Genomic DNA, 18,293 nt, shown 5'->3' with positions numbered 1-18,293 from the left:
GAGCAGTTGACTCTTTGTGAGCCTGGAAGAAACAGAAATTACGTTGTGGTAGAAGAAAATTCCTGGAGCATTAAAAAGCCACCTAAACAAAACAGTAACAAGAACACAAGGGGTCAGATTTATGAAGATAAATGGGATTCTTTGGGATTCTGCAAAAGGATGTATTTTTGGAAAAGGCTGTTAATTTTGAGGCTCTGTCAAACTATTATTGGCACAAGGAAGCATCTAATATACAAAATAAGCAGAAACAGCCCATTGAGCATATGCAGCTGTAAGCTGCATGGCTGGTGGCAGGACAGTTTCCAACCTGCGCGAAAGCTCCGCCCTCCAGTGTTGCCATGGAGACTACTGATGGCCAGCAAAACAAACAGGGAAATGGCAGAGTTTTAAAAATCTATCTCTAGTATTCTCTCTCTCTCTCTCTCGCTCTTCCTTCCTTCCTTTCTATACCAAAAAAAAAAAAAGAAGTCAGCAACAATTCTAAAGAATGAGATGCAAAACCAAAAAAGGAGACAAAAAAAAAAAAGAATTATTTCCATCCATTGTTATACAAAAGGACATGTAAAAATGTCCCATTTTATAGATTCTGAATGCTTTTTGACTCAAGTATGTGGCAACAGAGTCCACCATCTAGCTTTTAGAGAAGGCCAAGGAGAGAGAGCAAATAGGTCACAGGGTCCACTTGGATAGAGTGCATGATCCGGGCATTATAGGACATTATAGTCTCTTTCCTCTGTGGCATGACCCAGGAGAACTACAGTTCCTCCATCCAAGGATGAATTTCTTCATTGGTGGACAGAGTAGTCTCCAGTTTAGACTTTACTTTCCTGAGAAATAGACCAATAACACTTAAGTCTGCCTTCTCCTGTCAGGGATTCACACCGACACAGTTTTTCAGTCTTCAAGCAAACCCCATTGACACCAGCATTTAAGGACATGTAAACACGTCACTGATAATGGTTTCACAGTTAAAAGTCAGGGCACAGTCACCAAAGTACCGGCACCTGTTAAGACATGGATGGCAGTCACTGTTGTAGGACAAGCTCCTCTGATGAGCAGGTGCAGCTGTTTTCCCTCACAAATCCCTGTTGTCTTCATCAGTGCACCCATCTCTTAGCTCTTCCAAAGAAAAAGGGTGCCAATCAGCTGTCTTGTCAGGGTATTTACAATGAAACAAAATCCTTTCTGCTGCTGGCGTCTCACTCTTGAATGGAAGAATGGCGGAGGGACCGGTGGTAATCTGGAGTGCTAATGTGTTCAGGTAAGTCATAGCCCCTCAGGAAATGTCCACTGTTTTGTTGAGCAAAATAATACAGCTGTCTGGCTAGCAGAGGTTCCACCTTTAATAATACATTTAAAAAAAAACATAAAAAACATCACTAGAATATTCTCTTCAATACCACACAATCATGAAATGACCCTCAGACTCTAAGCAAAACCATAAGCCATATGTGATAACGTAGTAAAGCATTTCACATTCAGAGCCATTTGAAGAACCAGTTTTGTTTGCCCTTACAATACCTGGAATGGAATGCCCTGGAAATAGAATTCTTGGCTTTATGATGGAAGCTAAACATGGCATTTTCAAGCCAATTGTCTCTTGGAATTGATATTTAACTAAATAACTGGACATTCTCAGGTAAAAGGATCAAATCAAAAGGCTAAGTAAAATCCAGGGTAAGCTAGGCTCATGAGTTTGACACAAAGCGGGGCTCGCCCTGAGTGACCAGATGACTATGCAATAGACAAACTTCCAAACCACGAGTACAAGACAGAGTTGAACAAACACCAAACAGTCATATGGCAAATAGTAGTTCACTGGCTCTGGTGGATCTGGTTCATTTATGAGCATCGATCATACTCCCAATCAAGGCCAGCCTTCACCAAGTCAGGCTGAATGCGCTGTGTCAATCAATCATCTATAAACCAAACCTTGTTGTTATTTGATATATAATGACTCTTTAAGCACCCATATCATTAAGCCTTCAACCAGAAAACCAGGAGAGTTCATGGGTGTGCCCATGTATGTTTTCCAAATGATAGCATTTTTAGCCCTTTGACTATAGGATCATTGTCGGTTTTGTATGTGCATGCGTGCGTGCGTGCGTGCGTGCATGTGTGTATGTGTGTGTGTGTGTGTGTGTGTGTGTGTGTGTCCACTGTACCCAAAATCCTTAAAATCCGATCCATGCAGTAATTTTTTTCACTACTTTTAAAAATATTGCTTGTCGATGCTAGACTCCTCAATCTCATTTGATAATCAACCACCAGGTAGAACTGAGAAAATGCTCAAGACTGTAGTTTTGTTACTTCTTGGTTTTGCTTTTGCAACCAAGAAAGGAGGCTGGATGATTAACCTCAGTGCCTGCCAACCCTCATCGCTAGCTGGGTGTGGAAGCCAGGGCTTAACAACTGCTGGGCAAGTGCCTGACACTGAGTTATAGGCGCAATCTTCAGTTTTCACCACGAAATACTATCAGAGCTAAAATCCCATTTGCACTGAGATACTGTGGATATCCTGGGACGTAACATTTACTTGGTTCTGCATACTTTCTAAGATCTGTAATAAACTAAAATTTGCTAATTAAAAACATCAAGTATTAGGAACGACTTTTTAATTATTGAGCGCTGAATATTTATCTAAATAAACCCATTCCTTTTCTTTGCAAAAAGATGCTTACTGGCCACAGTTGCGCCCTTTTTAAACTGGATTAGCTGTGAGGATGGGCCGACCTACCTGGATTCATGGGAAGACTAGATCTCCTCCAAAGACCCCTTGTCCAGCTATTCAATAGTTTACCAAAGTCCAACAATAAAAAGAGGGCATGGGAACTATCTGAAATTATGAGGAACTATGAGACAGGATATATAGCAGGCAGCTTTCTGAGGGGGAATGCTCTACGCTACCAGAGTAGGCAGCTTCTTAAAAGCCACATGAGAAGCAGAGACGTCAGAGTGCCGTACTTGGTACCAACTATTTAAAATTCCTGTAAAAGGGAAGATCAAGGTCTGTCTGAAACAATGAGGAATACAGGGCAAGCAGAACCTTGGGTTCATGGCATCCCCCCTGTTGATTCTGCGGTGACAGACTTTGGCTGGAAGTAGATTGTGGGTCCCTGAGCTGTGTTGCTCACTGGGGCCTGCTTCCTCCTATGCTATTTTAAGGTCTACATTTATTTTCCCAGGTGATTTGACATTTACTCTTCATTTGCTACTTCTCTAAAAGGGACAGCTCCATGATGTGTGATTGAACGGTGATGTAAGCGGGTACTCACAAGAGCCGTGATGAGCTTCCTCTGCCTCTGAGGGTCTGGAAACTCCTCGCCGAAGCACAGAGTCACCTGGAATCTCGGTGCTGGTCGGCCATGGTGAGCAAACACTTGCAGCTCTGAGAACCCACAAGGAAAAAACAAAAAACAAAAAAACCCTGCTCAGACACCTGGTAAAATTGCTGAACAGAAAACAAGAGCCATGTGTAACTCTGCTTTGGGAGAGCCCGGACTCTGTTTCCCTAAGTCTAGCCCTTAGGGAAGACCCCAGACACAAAACCACAGGTTCGAGTTCACATGTGATTTCCTGGCTCGACGGTGGTTTTACTTCATTATTCTTGAGGAACGTGAGTGGAGTTGAAGAACTCAGCCTTGCAACACTGGACTCCCAGAAGTGAGAAAGGAGTGAGGGAGGACAGGAAAGAAGAAGAAAGGAAGCTATGATGAGGCAAACAAACAGCAAAGCAGACGCTTTAATTTAAAGGATTAAAATGTTCTGATGGTCCAGGGTTATTTTTTACATATCACTGGCTAACATGGAGGCCACATGGTGTTTGGGCACCAAGGGCATCTGTCTTCCACACCAGCTGTTGGCAGCTGGGTCCCTCTTGGTCCTAGGTCTAAACCTCCAAACATTAGACCTGAGTAGACTTCAGTCTCACTTTGGGGACAGAATGGTAAAGGGACTGATGAAGCCCTTCCCACAAGGATGTGCATGCTGAGATTATTCCTACCCAAAACATGAGACAGACGAGAAGATTGTTGAAAAGAAACCTGTCCATGGCTGGGGGCACTGCCACTGGCAGAACACTTGCCTTATGTCTGCAAAGCCCTGGCTTCCATCCCCAGCCCTGCTAAAAAGGACAACAAGAGAGCCACATGCAATCGCTGGGTTAACTCTTCCTGCTCGTGCTGAGTTCCCAGGTCTTGGCTGCATGAAAGAACTGACATAAAGGAGCGGCCTCTACCCTTATCAGATAGGAAGTCTCAACTGTGCCTAAGGGGACTGTCCCTAGTAGGGTGCAAATCCCGAATGAGTAGACATCAAAGATTTCCACTGCTCTCTGCACCTGAAGAGCTTCTAGAAGCTCGCAGAACTGACTTCCTGCATGTCTTTCTCCTTTCAGAATTCAAACCAAACCCAATGGTTTAGTCACACAGTGTAAAGTGCAGAGCAGTGTCACTGGGAAGGCACCTACACAGGCCAAGTCAGAGTAGAAAGTGAGCACAAATCTTTGAGACAGTCCACCTCAGCCTGCTGACCTGGAAATATTGGGTGGAGATTCCGAGGGACAGAGGCTACAGGGCCTCTCAGCAGCAGCATGAGCTTCCCTGAGCCTCTGTGGAGCTTGGGGACTCTGGACAGCAAAAACACTGTCCTGCCACTGAAGAAGAAAACAAGAGGGACCAGTTCTTGCTTATGGATGACTAATAAGTCCTAGGAAGCAAATTTCCAGCCCAAGGCATCCGTTCTGTCTTGGCACTTGCCTCCTGCATGGACCCCCACTGGCACACCAAGATGTAGTGCACCTCACAGCCCTGTCTCTGGCAATTGTCCTTGTTCAGCGAGTTAGTGGGAGCCTTTGGCGGGAGGGGGGGCACATGAGGATTTCCAGACCCCAGAGCAGATGTAGGATATGAAGACAGCCATCTGCAGAAGTTGTCCTTCTTTGCCTTGGACCACAAACACCAGAACTCACCCCAAAAGAGACAAAAGCTTAGCCTAGCCAAGGCTTAGATCATGCCCAGCCACAAGGGTCTTCATCAGGCTGTTGCCTTGGAGGCTGAGATGCATCTCTTTCCCGAGTCCCAGTTCCCAGGAGAGGATATTTGTTTTGGAAAGTGATTTGGGGGATCCTGAGCAAGTATTGGTTCCTGAAACTCAGAAGGCTCCACTGGTGCTACTAGTACCTGGCACAGTGCTGCTAGGTGTCTTCATTGCCAATGAGTGGAAGGAAGAAGCATGTTGAAGATTCAGCAGTGCTCTTTCTGTACACATACCCAAGGCAGAGTAAGTCAGGTTTGGACAGAGGGCTGTACTCCCATGTGGCAGCGGCACCAGTCAGAGCTGCTCCGACAAGCAAGGAGTCATCCCAAGTGCCCACCACTGAATACACAGACAAAGAGTATGCCACGTGACGTAGATAACATGACGAAATCTTACGAAGCCTTTAAAAAGAAGAAAGACCTGTCCTTTGTAACAACACAGATGAGCCCGGAGACCATCCCGTTAAATGAAGTTAACCATTCATTCAGACACAGACAAAGACTGCATGAGACTCCCGTGTGAACTCTAAAAGAGTTGAACTCATTAAAGTAACACTGAATGGTGTTCGGAAGTAAGGGGGTAGCTAGGAAGCCGGGGGTCAAAGAATTTAAACTCTCACTAAGACGAGAGGAGTTTGTTGAACACAAGCTCCACAATGGTTTATCGTCATAGCTGCGATCATGGAGCATGTGCTTGAGGGCAGATTTCAAGCACTGTTCTTACCAAACTAAAAAATATAGACATGCAAAAATGATACGTGTGCTGGTTCGTGAAAATTGGCCAGAACAGTGTCCATACATCGCGGTGTACACGGAAGAGAGGGGCAAAGCAAGTTCAGGTTCATGAAAAGGAAAGCACAAGAAAAGCCAGAGGTGTGGTCTGTTTGGAAAGGGCACAGGGAAGAGAGCAAGCTCAGAGTGTGACGGGAGGACTGGCAGCAGCCAGCAGAGCAGCCCACTTCCCCAAAGGCATCCTCTGCTAGACATCTCGGGGAAAGGCTCTGGATGGTACCTGGCATGGCTAATGACTTCATGTAAGCCAGCCCCGGCCTAATTTAACTACACAAAATCAGAATTCAGACCAGAAGTACAGGTTCAGGAAAACATGATTAAAAGCCTTCATATGCCAGAGATAAGGCCACGCTGTCTCAGACTTTCCCCCTCCCTGAAGCTGCTCCTTACCCTCTCAGCTCTGGTCCCACCTGCAGTGTGGAACTTTTATAAGGGTGACACATCTCATAACCAAGAATGTTAACAATGTGTTTCTACCCTTCTTGATTGTTCTAGGAACCCCCTAGTTGCTGAGGTGTCAGCAGATAAACCCTGGGGGAGGGGCATGTGCTGCTGAAAACCTGCATTTTAATTCATTAGTGCAATGTGGTGGCTATATTATGTAAAATCTCAAGGCAGGAGGATCTCTAGTTCTAGGCTAACCTGAGCTACATAGATTCTACACCCCTCCCCTCCAAACAAAAACCAAAAACCAAGACAACAGCTTCAATAAAAACCTAGACTGATAATGATTATGATGATTATAAATTAAGATATCAATCTGCACCACAGTCTATCCTGGCCAGTTCATATAGAGCCTCTTTCTGGCCCTCTGCTAGTAGGGGGAAGCATACAGTAGACAAAGCTAAGACATAAACCAGGCAGAAACTCTATTCCTGGGTGAGCTCATTGATCTCAGGAGAAAGACTCTGCCTGGGTTAGGCAGACACTATTATTTGAGATGTCCTTGGCCAGCACCCATCTCCATCTTCATTCTAACTGATTGTGAGGTGTCTTACCTGATAGAAACTGCTGTGTGTCAAAGAGCTTGCAGGTCTGGTCTCTTTCTAGTTTGTTGGGCCGATCACTGCATAGCGCCAGCGGCCCATCCCAGTAGATCCTGCTCTGGCAAAGTCTTTTGGCATAAAGCCCATCCGGGGCCATCCAGAGGACCAGTCCCCTCTCCAGGTGGCTCAGTAACTTCTCGATGTTCTTCCTCTGCCCATTGTCCTCTGGGTAGGGGAACAGGACCTGGTCCAGGTTGCTGACGTCATAGGTATGTCCATGGGAGATCCGGCAGCCTTCAGGGCTGGACGTGGTCAGCTCCTTCACTAGCATGTCCCGGTAATACAGGCAGATATGCAGCCGGCAGTCTGTGAACAAAACTGTGTAGTCAGTGCTGACGGACCTGGGACAGGTGCCAAGATGCTCAGAGGCCCAAAGACTTAGTGACTAGACTACAGCAGGGGGAACACTTGTGTCAAGATGCTCCATGAACAAGTGGGAAGTCCTAGGGCCAAGGGAGTCTGAGAGAGGTTAGCTGCCCTTATTCCCTACAAATTGCTGGACCGTGAGCACATTCAATACCAAGACAAGCTCACAGAAAGAAACTTATTTCTCTAGCGCGGCCATTTTCAAATACCAATGTGGCCATTTACTCATCTTGGGGAGAGTATTTATTTCTTGGATTTTCAGCCAAATTTTACTAGAAAGTACCTCTATTATGAAGGTTTTTGTTATTGTTGTTGTTGGTTTGTTTGTTTTTGTTTTTTGGATAATGATGTTAGCAGAAGTGACATTTTTGTCTAAAATATGAAGTAATACCACTGAATGGGAATTTATCTTCCAGCAACTGAATTCTGATTTTGGAGTTGCACTCTAAGACTAATTTCTATTAGAAAAAAAAAAAAAAAAGTACAGAGACGTCTCAGAAGAAAAGCAAATGTGTTGACAGCTCTGGAACTTCCCTGAAGTGTCACCATAATGTCATTTAAGTAAAAACAAAACAAAACAACAAAGCTCCCATAGATATACTGGAGGCAAACACTAAGATAACAGTTTCTGGGTTATGGAAAATGATGCTTTTACTTTCTTATTTTTAAGTCAGTTTTCTTTTGGTGGGCGAAGGAACTGATCAGAAAATGTTCTAAAAGCCAATAGCTAACATAAAACCTCCTAAAATCCCTATAAACCTTGTGTTCAACTCTGAAAAGAACCCAACAACTATGTTTTCAACAGCTTTAAGACAGGAACTTATTGACAAATGGTTATATTGCTTTCAGAAACCGCTTTAAAATACCACCCACAGGCTGAAAGGGCAAGCTGGGTATGCAAAGGGCTCCCCGGGCACAGACAAATACCCATGGTGGTGGTTGGAGCCCAGACAATGCCTGGAAAGAATAGCTTTCTGAAAAGCACGCTCAAGGTTCATCATTAATTATGCAAACCCCCGAGAAAGAAACCCACAAAAGCCTCAGTTCTTCAAGGGCAGGTTCTGACAGCCCACATCATGTCTTCCTTCCATTTCTGCTGCTATAAACAGCGAGTCAAGTGGTCACCAAACAGTGGGGGCATTGCCCATCTGAGGTGGCTGGTAGGGCAGGGCTCATTTCATTTAATGTCACCAGAATTAGGAGATGGCAGGGATATAAATAGACATTGATTTCCTATGCTTCAGGCACACACACACATCTTGAGAGTTCCAAGAGAGGGTCTGAAGTTTTCTAGAGTCAGTGATGAGCCCTGATGGTCAGAAGTGTGCCTCTGCTGCTTTTGAGTGGTCCACAAAGTCTCTCTAACCATCAGAACTGGAAGGAAATGGACATTAAAACTTCCTGCTCCCTCAAGAACAAGGGAGTCAAAATGTAGTTGGTGCTTTCAATTGCAGACTTTTAAGGCAGCCATGGGTGTGATGAGAATTCTAACGTGCAAGCTATTCATTTTTAGTATGCATTCAAATTTCATTTGAAAGCATCCAAAATGTATCTAATTACTAAACGGACACAGGATGCATGGTTCAAGTGGGGGGGGGGGGGGGCTTCCTTAAAACTGGCCGGCATCTCCAGGTGCAACCTTCGTTAGTAAGAGAACTTTAAAATCAGATCAAACCCATACATGCTCATCAATTCTATCAACGTTGCAAGAGTGACAGAGCTATATGATCCTTTGGAAGCATAAGAACTTCTTGGAGACCAGGGTCCAGAACCAGTGTTCCCTGGAAGCAGTTCAGGACCTGTTTGTGGTTAACCCTGAATGGACAAACAGCGTTTGGAACTGAAAAGCCATTGTGCCCATGAAGCCTTTCTGCACTGTGAGGATGTTGGCTGGAGGAGGAGCCTGGTTACACATTCCTGGAAAGCTGGGCAGGTAATGACCTAGAGGTTAAAGACTTCCTCCAGATAATGTTTGGCTAGCTGCTACAGATTCTAATAGATTTCTTTATCCACTGTGATGTCCACATAGTCTGGGCCATGCCTACTCCAGACCCCAGTGCCTGTAAGGTGAGAGCCTAAACCCTGACCTCACCTACCCAGAGGAGGGATGCCACCTCCCTCAGAGCCTTAAAGGAAGTGCCGCACTCACCTGACAGTGCCAAGGCTTCAGCAGACCTTATGCTTGGCTCAATGGGGATTCCAGGAGCCTGGGACTCAGGTGGGGCACAAGCATAAAAGGTTCCTGTCACCTGGCAACCTGCATTTGCAAATAAAAAACCAGACAACGTCTAAGCAGAGAGTCTGGGTGCAGGGAGGCTTTTGAGTTGGTAGAAGCTATGCCTTATCACCTTCCAACCCCAGCTTGACAGGCTATCAACAACCACTGACTGCAGTATGATTATAAGGCAAAGGCCAAAAACCAATGAGAGAAAATTCAGGGTAATGAAGGAAGGAGTCACAGCACAGCTCTGAAGGGAAACGTGGAGCTCTCTCCAGAACTCATCAACAGGGAAACTGAGGCCCAGAAGGAAGGGAATTTGCATCACTCCACTCAGCAAGTTCCCAGAAGGACCAGAGTTCAAATTTATATGATGCTGGTTTAAGAAAAAATAAATTAATTATTCAACCCTCACTTATTCTGCTTGCTGTTTGTAAGATTGGGGGAAACTGAACCATGTTCCCTTGCAGCAGAGAAGTTATGTCACACTAAACCAAGGTTGATCTAAGCATGGATGGAATGCGGGTGCTGAGGGGAGATGAAATTGTGACAAGGAAATTATTTCCAGAACAATATAAAAGGGCTCTTCATGTGGTGACCCGTGTCAAGACTTCTACTTAAATAATGAACTTGAAAGTCCTAAAAGCTTGTTTTATGCCCAGCCCAGGGGCATCCCATCTACTCAGGAGTTCAAGGCAGGAGGGTCAAACTGCAATTCAGCCTGGGTAATTTAGCAAGACTCTATCTTAAAATAAACAGTCAAAAAAAAAAAGGCCTTGGGGTGTAGCCCAGTGCACTTGCCTAAATAAATACGAAATGACCAAAGCTCCACTGAATGTAATGTGAAAATTTCTGTGTCTGGTTAATTGGTGTTTCTTCTGTGAGAACTCATTGAGGGCCCTGTAGTTCATTTGGAGCCTGACACTCTAAAGTATTTGTAGAGATATTTTGTGGATTACTTTTGCTTCCTTAGTACCAAGAACAGCGACAAATGACTCATCACTGTTCAAGGGGCATGACTAGCAATGATTTCTTTAAGTCCTTGCAGAGACGGGCTGGGCACAGATGTCCTATGGTTCCTTTGCAGAAGAGTAGAAAGAAACAGACTAGGGAAAGAGTATGGCTGTCCATCAGTGATATCCATCAGTAGGAAGATGGACAAAATCTAACCCTCTGTCCTACACCATCTGCATGGGATGTCTGTCTGGCATCTCCGTGGAAGGGGGAAGCCCTGTGGTGCTGCCCAGGAGGGCCACCCAGGGTTACCCACACCCTAAGCCCAGGTTGTTCTTCTGTCTGCTTCCCTGGCACACTCCTTACCATTTTCACAAGATGGGCCTTGCCAGTGGTGGCTTCGGGGGCCAAACGTCACAGGACATTGATATGGGATTTCTGGGTGTGACTGGTCAGGGGCATAATCCCGCCAGCTCCTGTCATGGGGTGGCATCATGTAGTTATGAACCTGCTGGCAGAGCACAGGGATTGCTAAGAGGAAAAGATCAGTGGGGGGTGGGGGAGACGGACCGGGGTCCTTTCATAGCATCCAAACTCCTCAGGGAACCTCTTCTTTTTTGGCCAGAAGCCGAGTCACTTTGCCCAATAAGTGGCAAGAACTGTCTATCACACTAGGTAGAAAAAAAGCCATAGAGGGTCTAAACTCACAATGGGGGCATTGTGTAAAGCCACGATTTTTGTAAAGTTGCATCATATGGTTGAGCCTGGCACCAAAAATACTGCAGTGAAATCTGCCCCTTTTAAGCCACCAAAGTGAATGAAACAGTACTGTGATTCACATAGGGGAAGACTAACGAAGTCAGCTGCCCTGTGGTTTCACATGATAGAGTACTACTTCCAAAATTTTTGACTTCCACAAAAGGTCTGGTTCCCAGAAGATCTGACCATCAGAAGAAGTGTTACCTCCCCAGGTGGGACACCTACCTCCCCAACTTAAGCCTGGCATCAGGGACAGTGACACCTTGTTGAAACTGAAACATCCTTCTATGCCCAGGAGTCTGTTCAGCATTTGTACTAGCCATAACAAATAGTAAGGTAGTAGTGAGGTTTTTATTTGTGGGGACCCCCTGTCTGGGGCCCGCCCAAAGTTGTAGACTAGCCTTCTACAAGATCAAGAGTCTGCTACATACCTGGGCTGGCAGAGAGCTGTAATGTGTTGTCATGGGGTAAGGGTGGCCCATGGCCATCTGTGTGTCTTCCAAAGTGAGCTGCTTTGCTCCTGAGAGTTTGAGGAAAAAAAAAAAAAAAAAAAAAGAAACATTGCAGAGTAAAACAAGGAACTGACTTAACTGGTCAGCTAATCTCATAAAAGTACCTGAGCACTTGATTTTTAGAATGCGTAGCCACATTAATTAACCTATCATGTGTTTGTTTCTTAAATAATTCTCCAGGGGTTTATTTGTCTATGTCATTAAGATGATTAGATAAGCTCTGACTGGTGTGTGAGGACCAGAGAAGGAGACGCCACACAGGGCTCTGCGATCCACCGAGTGGTTTCTGGTGGTGAGGTGGTGCCTCGCTGAAGTACCCAGCATGACTGGAACAAAATGCAGATTCCCGGGCTTCAGACACATTAGTTAGAATGTTGAAAAGAAGAAACTCAAGATCTTAATTTTCCTAAGTACCCCAGCAGGTCATGTCATACTAGGAACTCTGGTATTTTTTATCACAATAGATGTGTATATTTATGGGGTTTGTGGGGGAAAAAATGCTTAATTACTAAAGGACATTAGTCAAGCAAAGCTTTAATGGATCTTCCAGTTTTTGTTTGGAAATTTGGTCCATATCCTGATTGAAGGGACTAACTGGAAACAGTGCTTGCACGTGCATACCCACACACCCGTCGGGTTTAAAGACTGAGAGGCAAGCCTATACTAACGCCTATGGTTTTGACTTATAACCCAGAGAGCATGGGCAAAGAGAATGCTGGGCTTAACCATGGGGCAGAAGGTAGCCGTCTACCAGACAGCAGCAGCAGAAAGTGACCGACGGTAGGAATGAAGGCTCCGTGGATGTCACGTTGCCTTTCTCCCGTGGCCCATGTTGGGGAAATCCCCTACCTTTTTTGGCTCCCTCGGGAACAATCCTGTACACCTTGTAGGGGTCAGAGATATCCAGCTGGCTCCTCTCTACCAGTTCTTCAAAGTCATTGCTCTTGTTCAGAGCACATCGTAACCGTGTCTTCCAAGTAGGAGGGTCTGGCTTGTCGATACCTTCTCGGAACTTTCCTTTAAAGAGTGCCCAGGCCTGAGAATGAATGCAAGGAAAAGTCAAGCTCGGATCTTCAAAAGGAATCTGTGGACTGTATTTCAGAAAGGAAGGTTGGTGTTTCAGTTCTACTGTTGCCCAAAACGTGGGACACGGAGGTCGTGGGGGCCCTCTAAGGAAAGGACCTCTCACCCAGGACCCATTGGTGAGATAGGGAAGGCTGTACACACCCAGTGCCTCAATCAAGTGTGGACAAGACTAGGGACAGAGCTGTGGAAGGGACAGGCCCCAGAGAGGACATCTACAAAAGTCACAGAGGTACTTGGAACAAATTCCCGCAGGAAGTCCCCTTCCCATGCCCTGCTGGCAGGTGGAGGCTGGGGGCTTCACAGTTCAGTGAGCCTGCTCTCTGGAGACATCAGCCCTGAGGGACTCACACGGGCTGGGGGCCTCCCAGGGAAAGACTTGAAATAATCAAAGCCACCCAAAGAAACAGAAACAGAAATGGAAGCTTCCAGAACTGGAACCGGACAGCAGAGGAGCCCAAGCAAGCAAACAAAACCCAGAGAGAGAGAGAGAGAGAGAGAGAGAGAGAGAGAGAGAGAGAGAAACTCAGAAAAGTAGCAAAACGGAGACAGGGAAGCAGAGAGTGGTCCTAGCAGTCAGTGGTGGTAATGGCAGGAAGTAGCCTAATGGGCGATGCAACAGGAGCCCTAGCCTCAGGGCACCTCTGAGCCCCCAGGGATGCTCCTGAAGCTGAAAGTACTTTCCTTCTCACAAACTTAAGTGTTGGGACCTGGCTTCCTGTTTGTATAACTCCCGGAGAGCTTGCAACCTCTTTCCCTTCTCCCCGGACTTCTGCCAAGCTAGCCACTCCAGCCTCTGCCTGGTGGGGTTCACCAAACCTCCGGGGGAGGGGGGGAGAGCTTGCTCTGAAGCCACAGCGCATGCAGAGCTGTCAGGCTCTCCTCCCCCCGCCCCCCCACTCTCCCCAGCCCTGAGATCCCCGACTGACTGCTGCTGACCTTGAAGAGGGCGGCGTCCTCTTCACGGTTGTAGTCCTGCTTGCCCGCGTGCTTCCACGGGATGCGGAAGACGCTCTTCTCCTCGTTCTCCCACACGAGGCCGGGGTACTTGCCGCTGTCGATCTGGTCTATCAGCCACTGGCGGAGTTTCCCGTTGCCGCAGCTCACCGCGCTCATGCCGAACTCTGCGCCCCGGCCGCCCGCGTCCAGGTTCATGCTGCGTGCCGACCTCCCGCGTTCGCGCCGCTGCGGGGAGACAAACTTCCCTGCAGCCGCCTTCGCCTCGTTCGCGGGGCTCCCCGTCCCAAACTCTCGGCAGTGACCCCGAGGCCTCGGGGTATCTGAGGCTGCGAGGTGCCCGCGCGCAGCGCCAGTGTCTCCGGAGTCACCCAAGAGAGGGTCCTTGGGCGAAGTGGTGGGGAGCACCCCTGGGCGAGCGCCATCCTCGGGGGTCCATCCTCTCGCCCCATCTTGCCCTCAACGTCCAGGATTTCAACGCCCTCCATCGCGAGCTCCGGGACGCACAACTATCCGCAGACCCCAAGTCTGGCACCGTCGCGGGCGCCCCGTTGGCTTACTTGCCAGGCTCCAAGCTGCATTCACCCCCACTTTGCCCTCACTCTGTTTCTACCCTCGCCCCCTTCCTGGGTTCAGGCTACCCTGGAGGCCCCGGGCTAGAAGGACCTCGCACGTGGACTAGCCCTAGTCCAGGTCCCGTGGCCACGCCTTGCAGGTGTGCAGTACCTCGCTCTCCCCTCCCTTGCCTTTCCTCTTCGACATCCTCACTTTGCCCCCCGGAATAATGCCAGGCCTACCCAGACAGAGACCGTTCCCGTGGGCCCTGGGAGCAACAAGTGGAAGCCCGGGTGAGGGGCGAGCAGCGCGGCCAAGAAGCGGCAGATCGCAGCCTGCAGAGGGTCAGCGTGACCCCGGGCGGGAGGGAGGAGGTCAGGGGATGCTGCGCACAGCCACGCCAGCTCCCCTGCGCGGGAAGCGGAGGGAGGCGTGGGGGAAGGGGCTCCGAGCGCCGCAAGTTCGGAGCGCCTAGCTCTCGCCTAGGAATCCCGCGCTGCAGCCCCCGAGGAGTTTGGTCCCTTCTGAACCGGGGCCGGGAAAGGGGTTTCTCATCGGAGCAGACAAGGTCAGGGGTGGTCCCTCTAGGGACCAGCTGCCGCCCGTGCGTGTCCCACTGATGACACGACAGTCCCGTTAGCTCGTCCCGCCCAGCCCGTGGGGATGTCCTGGAACGGCCGCCCGAGCAGCTTCACACAGAACACGCAGTGCACGCGTCCTGGGCCAGCTCGGATGAGGGGAGCCGGGCGCGGGTGGGAGCTCTCTGGCCGAGCAGCCTCGGGGCTTCGGGCTCAGAGATGGAAGCCGGGCTTCTCGTTCCCGCCCCGTCCTCTACCACCAGCCTCGCACTCCTCCTTCTGCCCGACTCCAGGCCTTACCTCACCCGCACTCTGAGCTGAGGGCAGCAAAGGGTCCCAAGTTCAAGTGGTGAAACTCAAAAGTGAGGTGAGAAAGAGGAACTTTATAGACCGGAGGCGGAGCGCGGCAGTGGGCGTGGCGTGGCGGCTCCGCCTGCGAGGGCGTGGTTCTCCTAGGCTAGGACCGGCCCTCCATCCCTGCCCCGGGCCAGGCCAGGCTAAGGTATCCTGCTGGGACAGGAGCTTTGGATTGGAGCCCATAGGGTCAGGGGCTGTCTCCCTGCGGACGATCCTTGACTTTCTCCAGTCCCTCCAGTGGAAGGGTCTGTGTAGTCTGACGCACTCGGAAATCCTCAGCCCAGTGAGACAGTCACTATGGCTCATTCCTGTGGAGGACAAGGCACTCAAAGGGGATCTGGGCTCCATCCTAGAAGTTGCAAGGAGGCTAACTAGTAACCCCTCAAAACTACTGGCGTGGCCAGATTGGGAAGTGGTGGAGGCTCTGGAGCCCGGGAGACCTGGTCCTCACAGCACGTGAAAGAAGAGACAGACTGAGAAATGCTGAGCATCCTTGGCATGAGCAAAGGTTGTCTCTCTGCAGTGTTTAGAGAACATCACGCTTTTAAGAAGAAAATAGGAAGGCGAGTTTTTAAAGCGTAGTCCAAATACTGTGTTTGAAATGCTTATACACTTTGAGTGTGTGAAACCGATGAATTGAGATGACTCAGACAATGCACAGCCCCCAAAGTTTCAATTATGGCAACATAAAAGAGACGGGGGATCCCTAAGCGTTCAGGTAGTTAGCACTTCCGGATGTCAATTCACCTTAAAATGATAGTTTTAACCTCAGCCTCATAGAAGGCATTTACCGGTGGGGTACGAATGCCCCCAGTAGAAATGAAGGCTAAGGCGACTGAGGGTTTTACTTTATTTCCTGTGTTGTCTCTGACCCTCCGATTTAACTCCCTGAGCGTTCACCACTGACTTTCTCCAGCCCACCTTGGATGCCGGGAGCGCATATGTTTACTTCATATTGTCAGATAAACAGTCAGATCACCACTTTCTATATGATTTTAAATCACCGCCACCACAGGTCAACTTGGAACGTTTGTAAAGCTCTTTCATTTCACTTGTTTCTCGGCTTTTCTTTTCGTCTTCTACCATGGGTCTTAGACTTTAGGAAACAGCTGATTTCAGCCACTGCAAGGCAGGCACAGAGATGCCCACAGCTATGCTTTTTCCTAACACCAACAGGCTTTCTCAGAAATTAACAGGATGCCATGTCGGTATTTCACCCCAATAAGTTTTCCATTGTCAGAGCCCGAGTAGTAAACAACAGGGTTTCGTTCAAAGAAAATTTTGGTTACACCCGTTTTCCCCTCTTCTTCCTTCAATGGCTTCATTCATTCAAAAAATATTCTTTGAACAACACCTCTCTGTCAGGAACTGCCTTGGCCACTGCTGGAGACACATCTCTGAGCAAAGCAGAGATTGGTACTTCAGATAGCATAGCCACTGAGGAATTACTTTTCTTCAAAGTGTGCACAAATAGGAGACTGTTAAGAGCAAAAACAGCAAACCAGAGGTGTTTTTTTTTTTTTTTTTTTTTTTTTTTTTGAACTTTCATACACGTGTCCTCTGCCTTGGCTTAGGCGGTTTCAACATTTTCCTCACCCATCCACATCCTCTGTTTTCAGAAGTTTCAACAACAGTCATTACAAGAAACTTTTTGAGACTTCACATGGCTATCGCATTTAGAGAGACGATTACTAATCTTCAACGCCATCTTCTGGTTTGCTTGGTTGTCGTATGGATCCCCTAGAAGTGACATTTTAATGATGATGTGGACGCAAGCAATAGGCTTCCTATTTTATTAGCATCTACTAATTGCAAACAGCAATATATGTCATTATGGACATTTTCATACACAGATCACATTCACCTCCTTTATTGCAATTTCTTGCCACTCACCCCTCCAGCGTTCCCTCTTTTCCCACATCCCTAAACAGCACCCCTTTTACTTTCATACCCTTGCCCTAACATGTGAAAGCATGTGAGACACATATTTGAGAGACTGGCTCACTCCCCACAGCATGTCAAGTTCCAGTTCCAGTTCCAACCATTCCTTGCAAATGGCATGATTTTGTTTCTTGCTTCTGGTTGATTGAAATTTCTTTGGGTTATTTTGACTAAAGAGCCACTGAGGAGGGAATTAGGTCTGGATGGGATAAATTTATGATAGACTATTAGATGACTATACCTAAATTCAGTATTTAAGAATAGATGTTTTAAAATTATACATTCATGTGTAAGAAAAAAAGTAGTTAATAGATCCTATCTGTGTTAGACACACAAAGACATTATTTAGTCAGAAGTGTACCTTAGCAGCAAAATGCTTGCCTAGCTTGTGGAAGGCCCTGGGTTCAATCCCTAACAACCCAAAGCAAAGCAAGCCCCCCCTCCAAGAGACTGAGACCTTGTTTTGAATAAATGTATTTTTATCACAAATTCACTCCTTAAAAAGAGACTACAATTTGTTTTTAAAACAGTGGAATTCTATCCTTGGGGAAAAACTAATGTAATTGTTTTTAATCATTTGAAAAAATATATAACAGGAAAGTTAAAAAATACTCGTTTTGACACATTGCCTCTGATTAAAAAAAAAACAAAAAACAAAAAAAACAAAAAAAGACTCTGATGCTCCAACCCTAGGTATGTGGGATGGTGAGAATGACCCCTGACAACTCCATGGTGAATGGCAGGAAGGACGTGACTAGAGTTCACAGGAGTGAAGGCTCAGATGGCGATTTAACTTGCCCATGTTCAAGAGTGATGGTGACCCTGCCTCCACAGTGGCCCGACAATGACATCACACTTATATTCATCCACTTGCAACTATGATTGCTTGTATCCTATGTCAGCCCTTGGGAAGTGTCACAGACATAATGGCTTTTATCCTTTAACCATAGCTGCATGGTCCAGTTGTGAGGAGAGAGATCCAGAGGGGCCACTGGTCATCTCTGCAGCTTGCCCTAGAACTCAGCTTTTATGAATCAATCTTTCCTCTGAGTACATCTGTCTGCTGTCCTTCGGGTTAAAGTCAGGGGATGGGGAGATGGCTCAGTCAGCAAGATTGCTTACTCTGCAAGCATTAGGAC

General features: G+C 47.3%; 1 protein-coding gene across 3 annotated transcripts; it reads right to left on the bottom strand.

Moving 5' to 3' along the window:
* Positions 1-527: 527 nt before the first annotated feature.
* Positions 528-15,197, bottom strand: Irf4 (interferon regulatory factor 4). Of its 3 annotated transcripts, none has more exons than XM_055619080.1 (9): positions 15,157-15,197; positions 13,706-13,951; positions 12,533-12,719; positions 11,603-11,691; positions 10,779-10,923; positions 9,390-9,497; positions 6,827-7,180; positions 3,276-3,388; positions 528-1,340 (listed from the first exon to the last, which is right to left on the bottom strand). In XM_055619080.1, exons 2-9 carry the CDS (start codon positions 13,919-13,921, stop codon positions 1,200-1,202), a joined length of 1,353 nt encoding a protein of 450 aa, XP_055475055.1. In that variant the 5' UTR covers positions 13,922-13,951; positions 15,157-15,197; the 3' UTR covers positions 528-1,199. The 3 variants fall into 3 exon arrangements, with proteins under 3 accessions (XP_055475055.1, XP_055475056.1, XP_055475057.1); XM_055619081.1 differs by having other exon boundaries at positions 10,779-10,920; XM_055619082.1 differs by lacking the exon at positions 9,390-9,497.
* Between the last annotated feature and the right edge of the window lie 3,096 nt (positions 15,198-18,293).

The sequence above is a fragment of the Psammomys obesus genome, unplaced genomic scaffold (assembly GCF_907164565.1).
Source record: "Psammomys obesus unplaced genomic scaffold, mPsaObe1.curated_primary_1811, whole genome shotgun sequence".
In the NCBI taxonomy this organism is placed as follows: Eukaryota; Metazoa; Chordata; class Mammalia; order Rodentia; family Muridae; genus Psammomys; species Psammomys obesus.
Note: the sequence above shows the minus strand (reverse complement) of the source record. Positions and strands in the feature narration are given on the sequence as shown.

Coding starts and splice junctions, on each gene's coding strand:
- Irf4 (XM_055619080.1), bottom strand. CDS start 13,921: ATGAACCTGGACGCGGGCGGCCGGGGCGCAGAGTTCGGCATGAGCGCG. Junction 11,692..12,532: donor TCCCGAGGGAGCCAAAAAAG/GTAGGGGATTTC, acceptor TCAAACTCTCAG/GAGCAAAGCAGCTCACTTTG. Junction 1,341..3,275: donor GGAAGCTCATCACGGCTCTT/GTGAGTACCCGC, acceptor GTATTATTAAAG/GTGGAACCTCTGCTAGCCAG.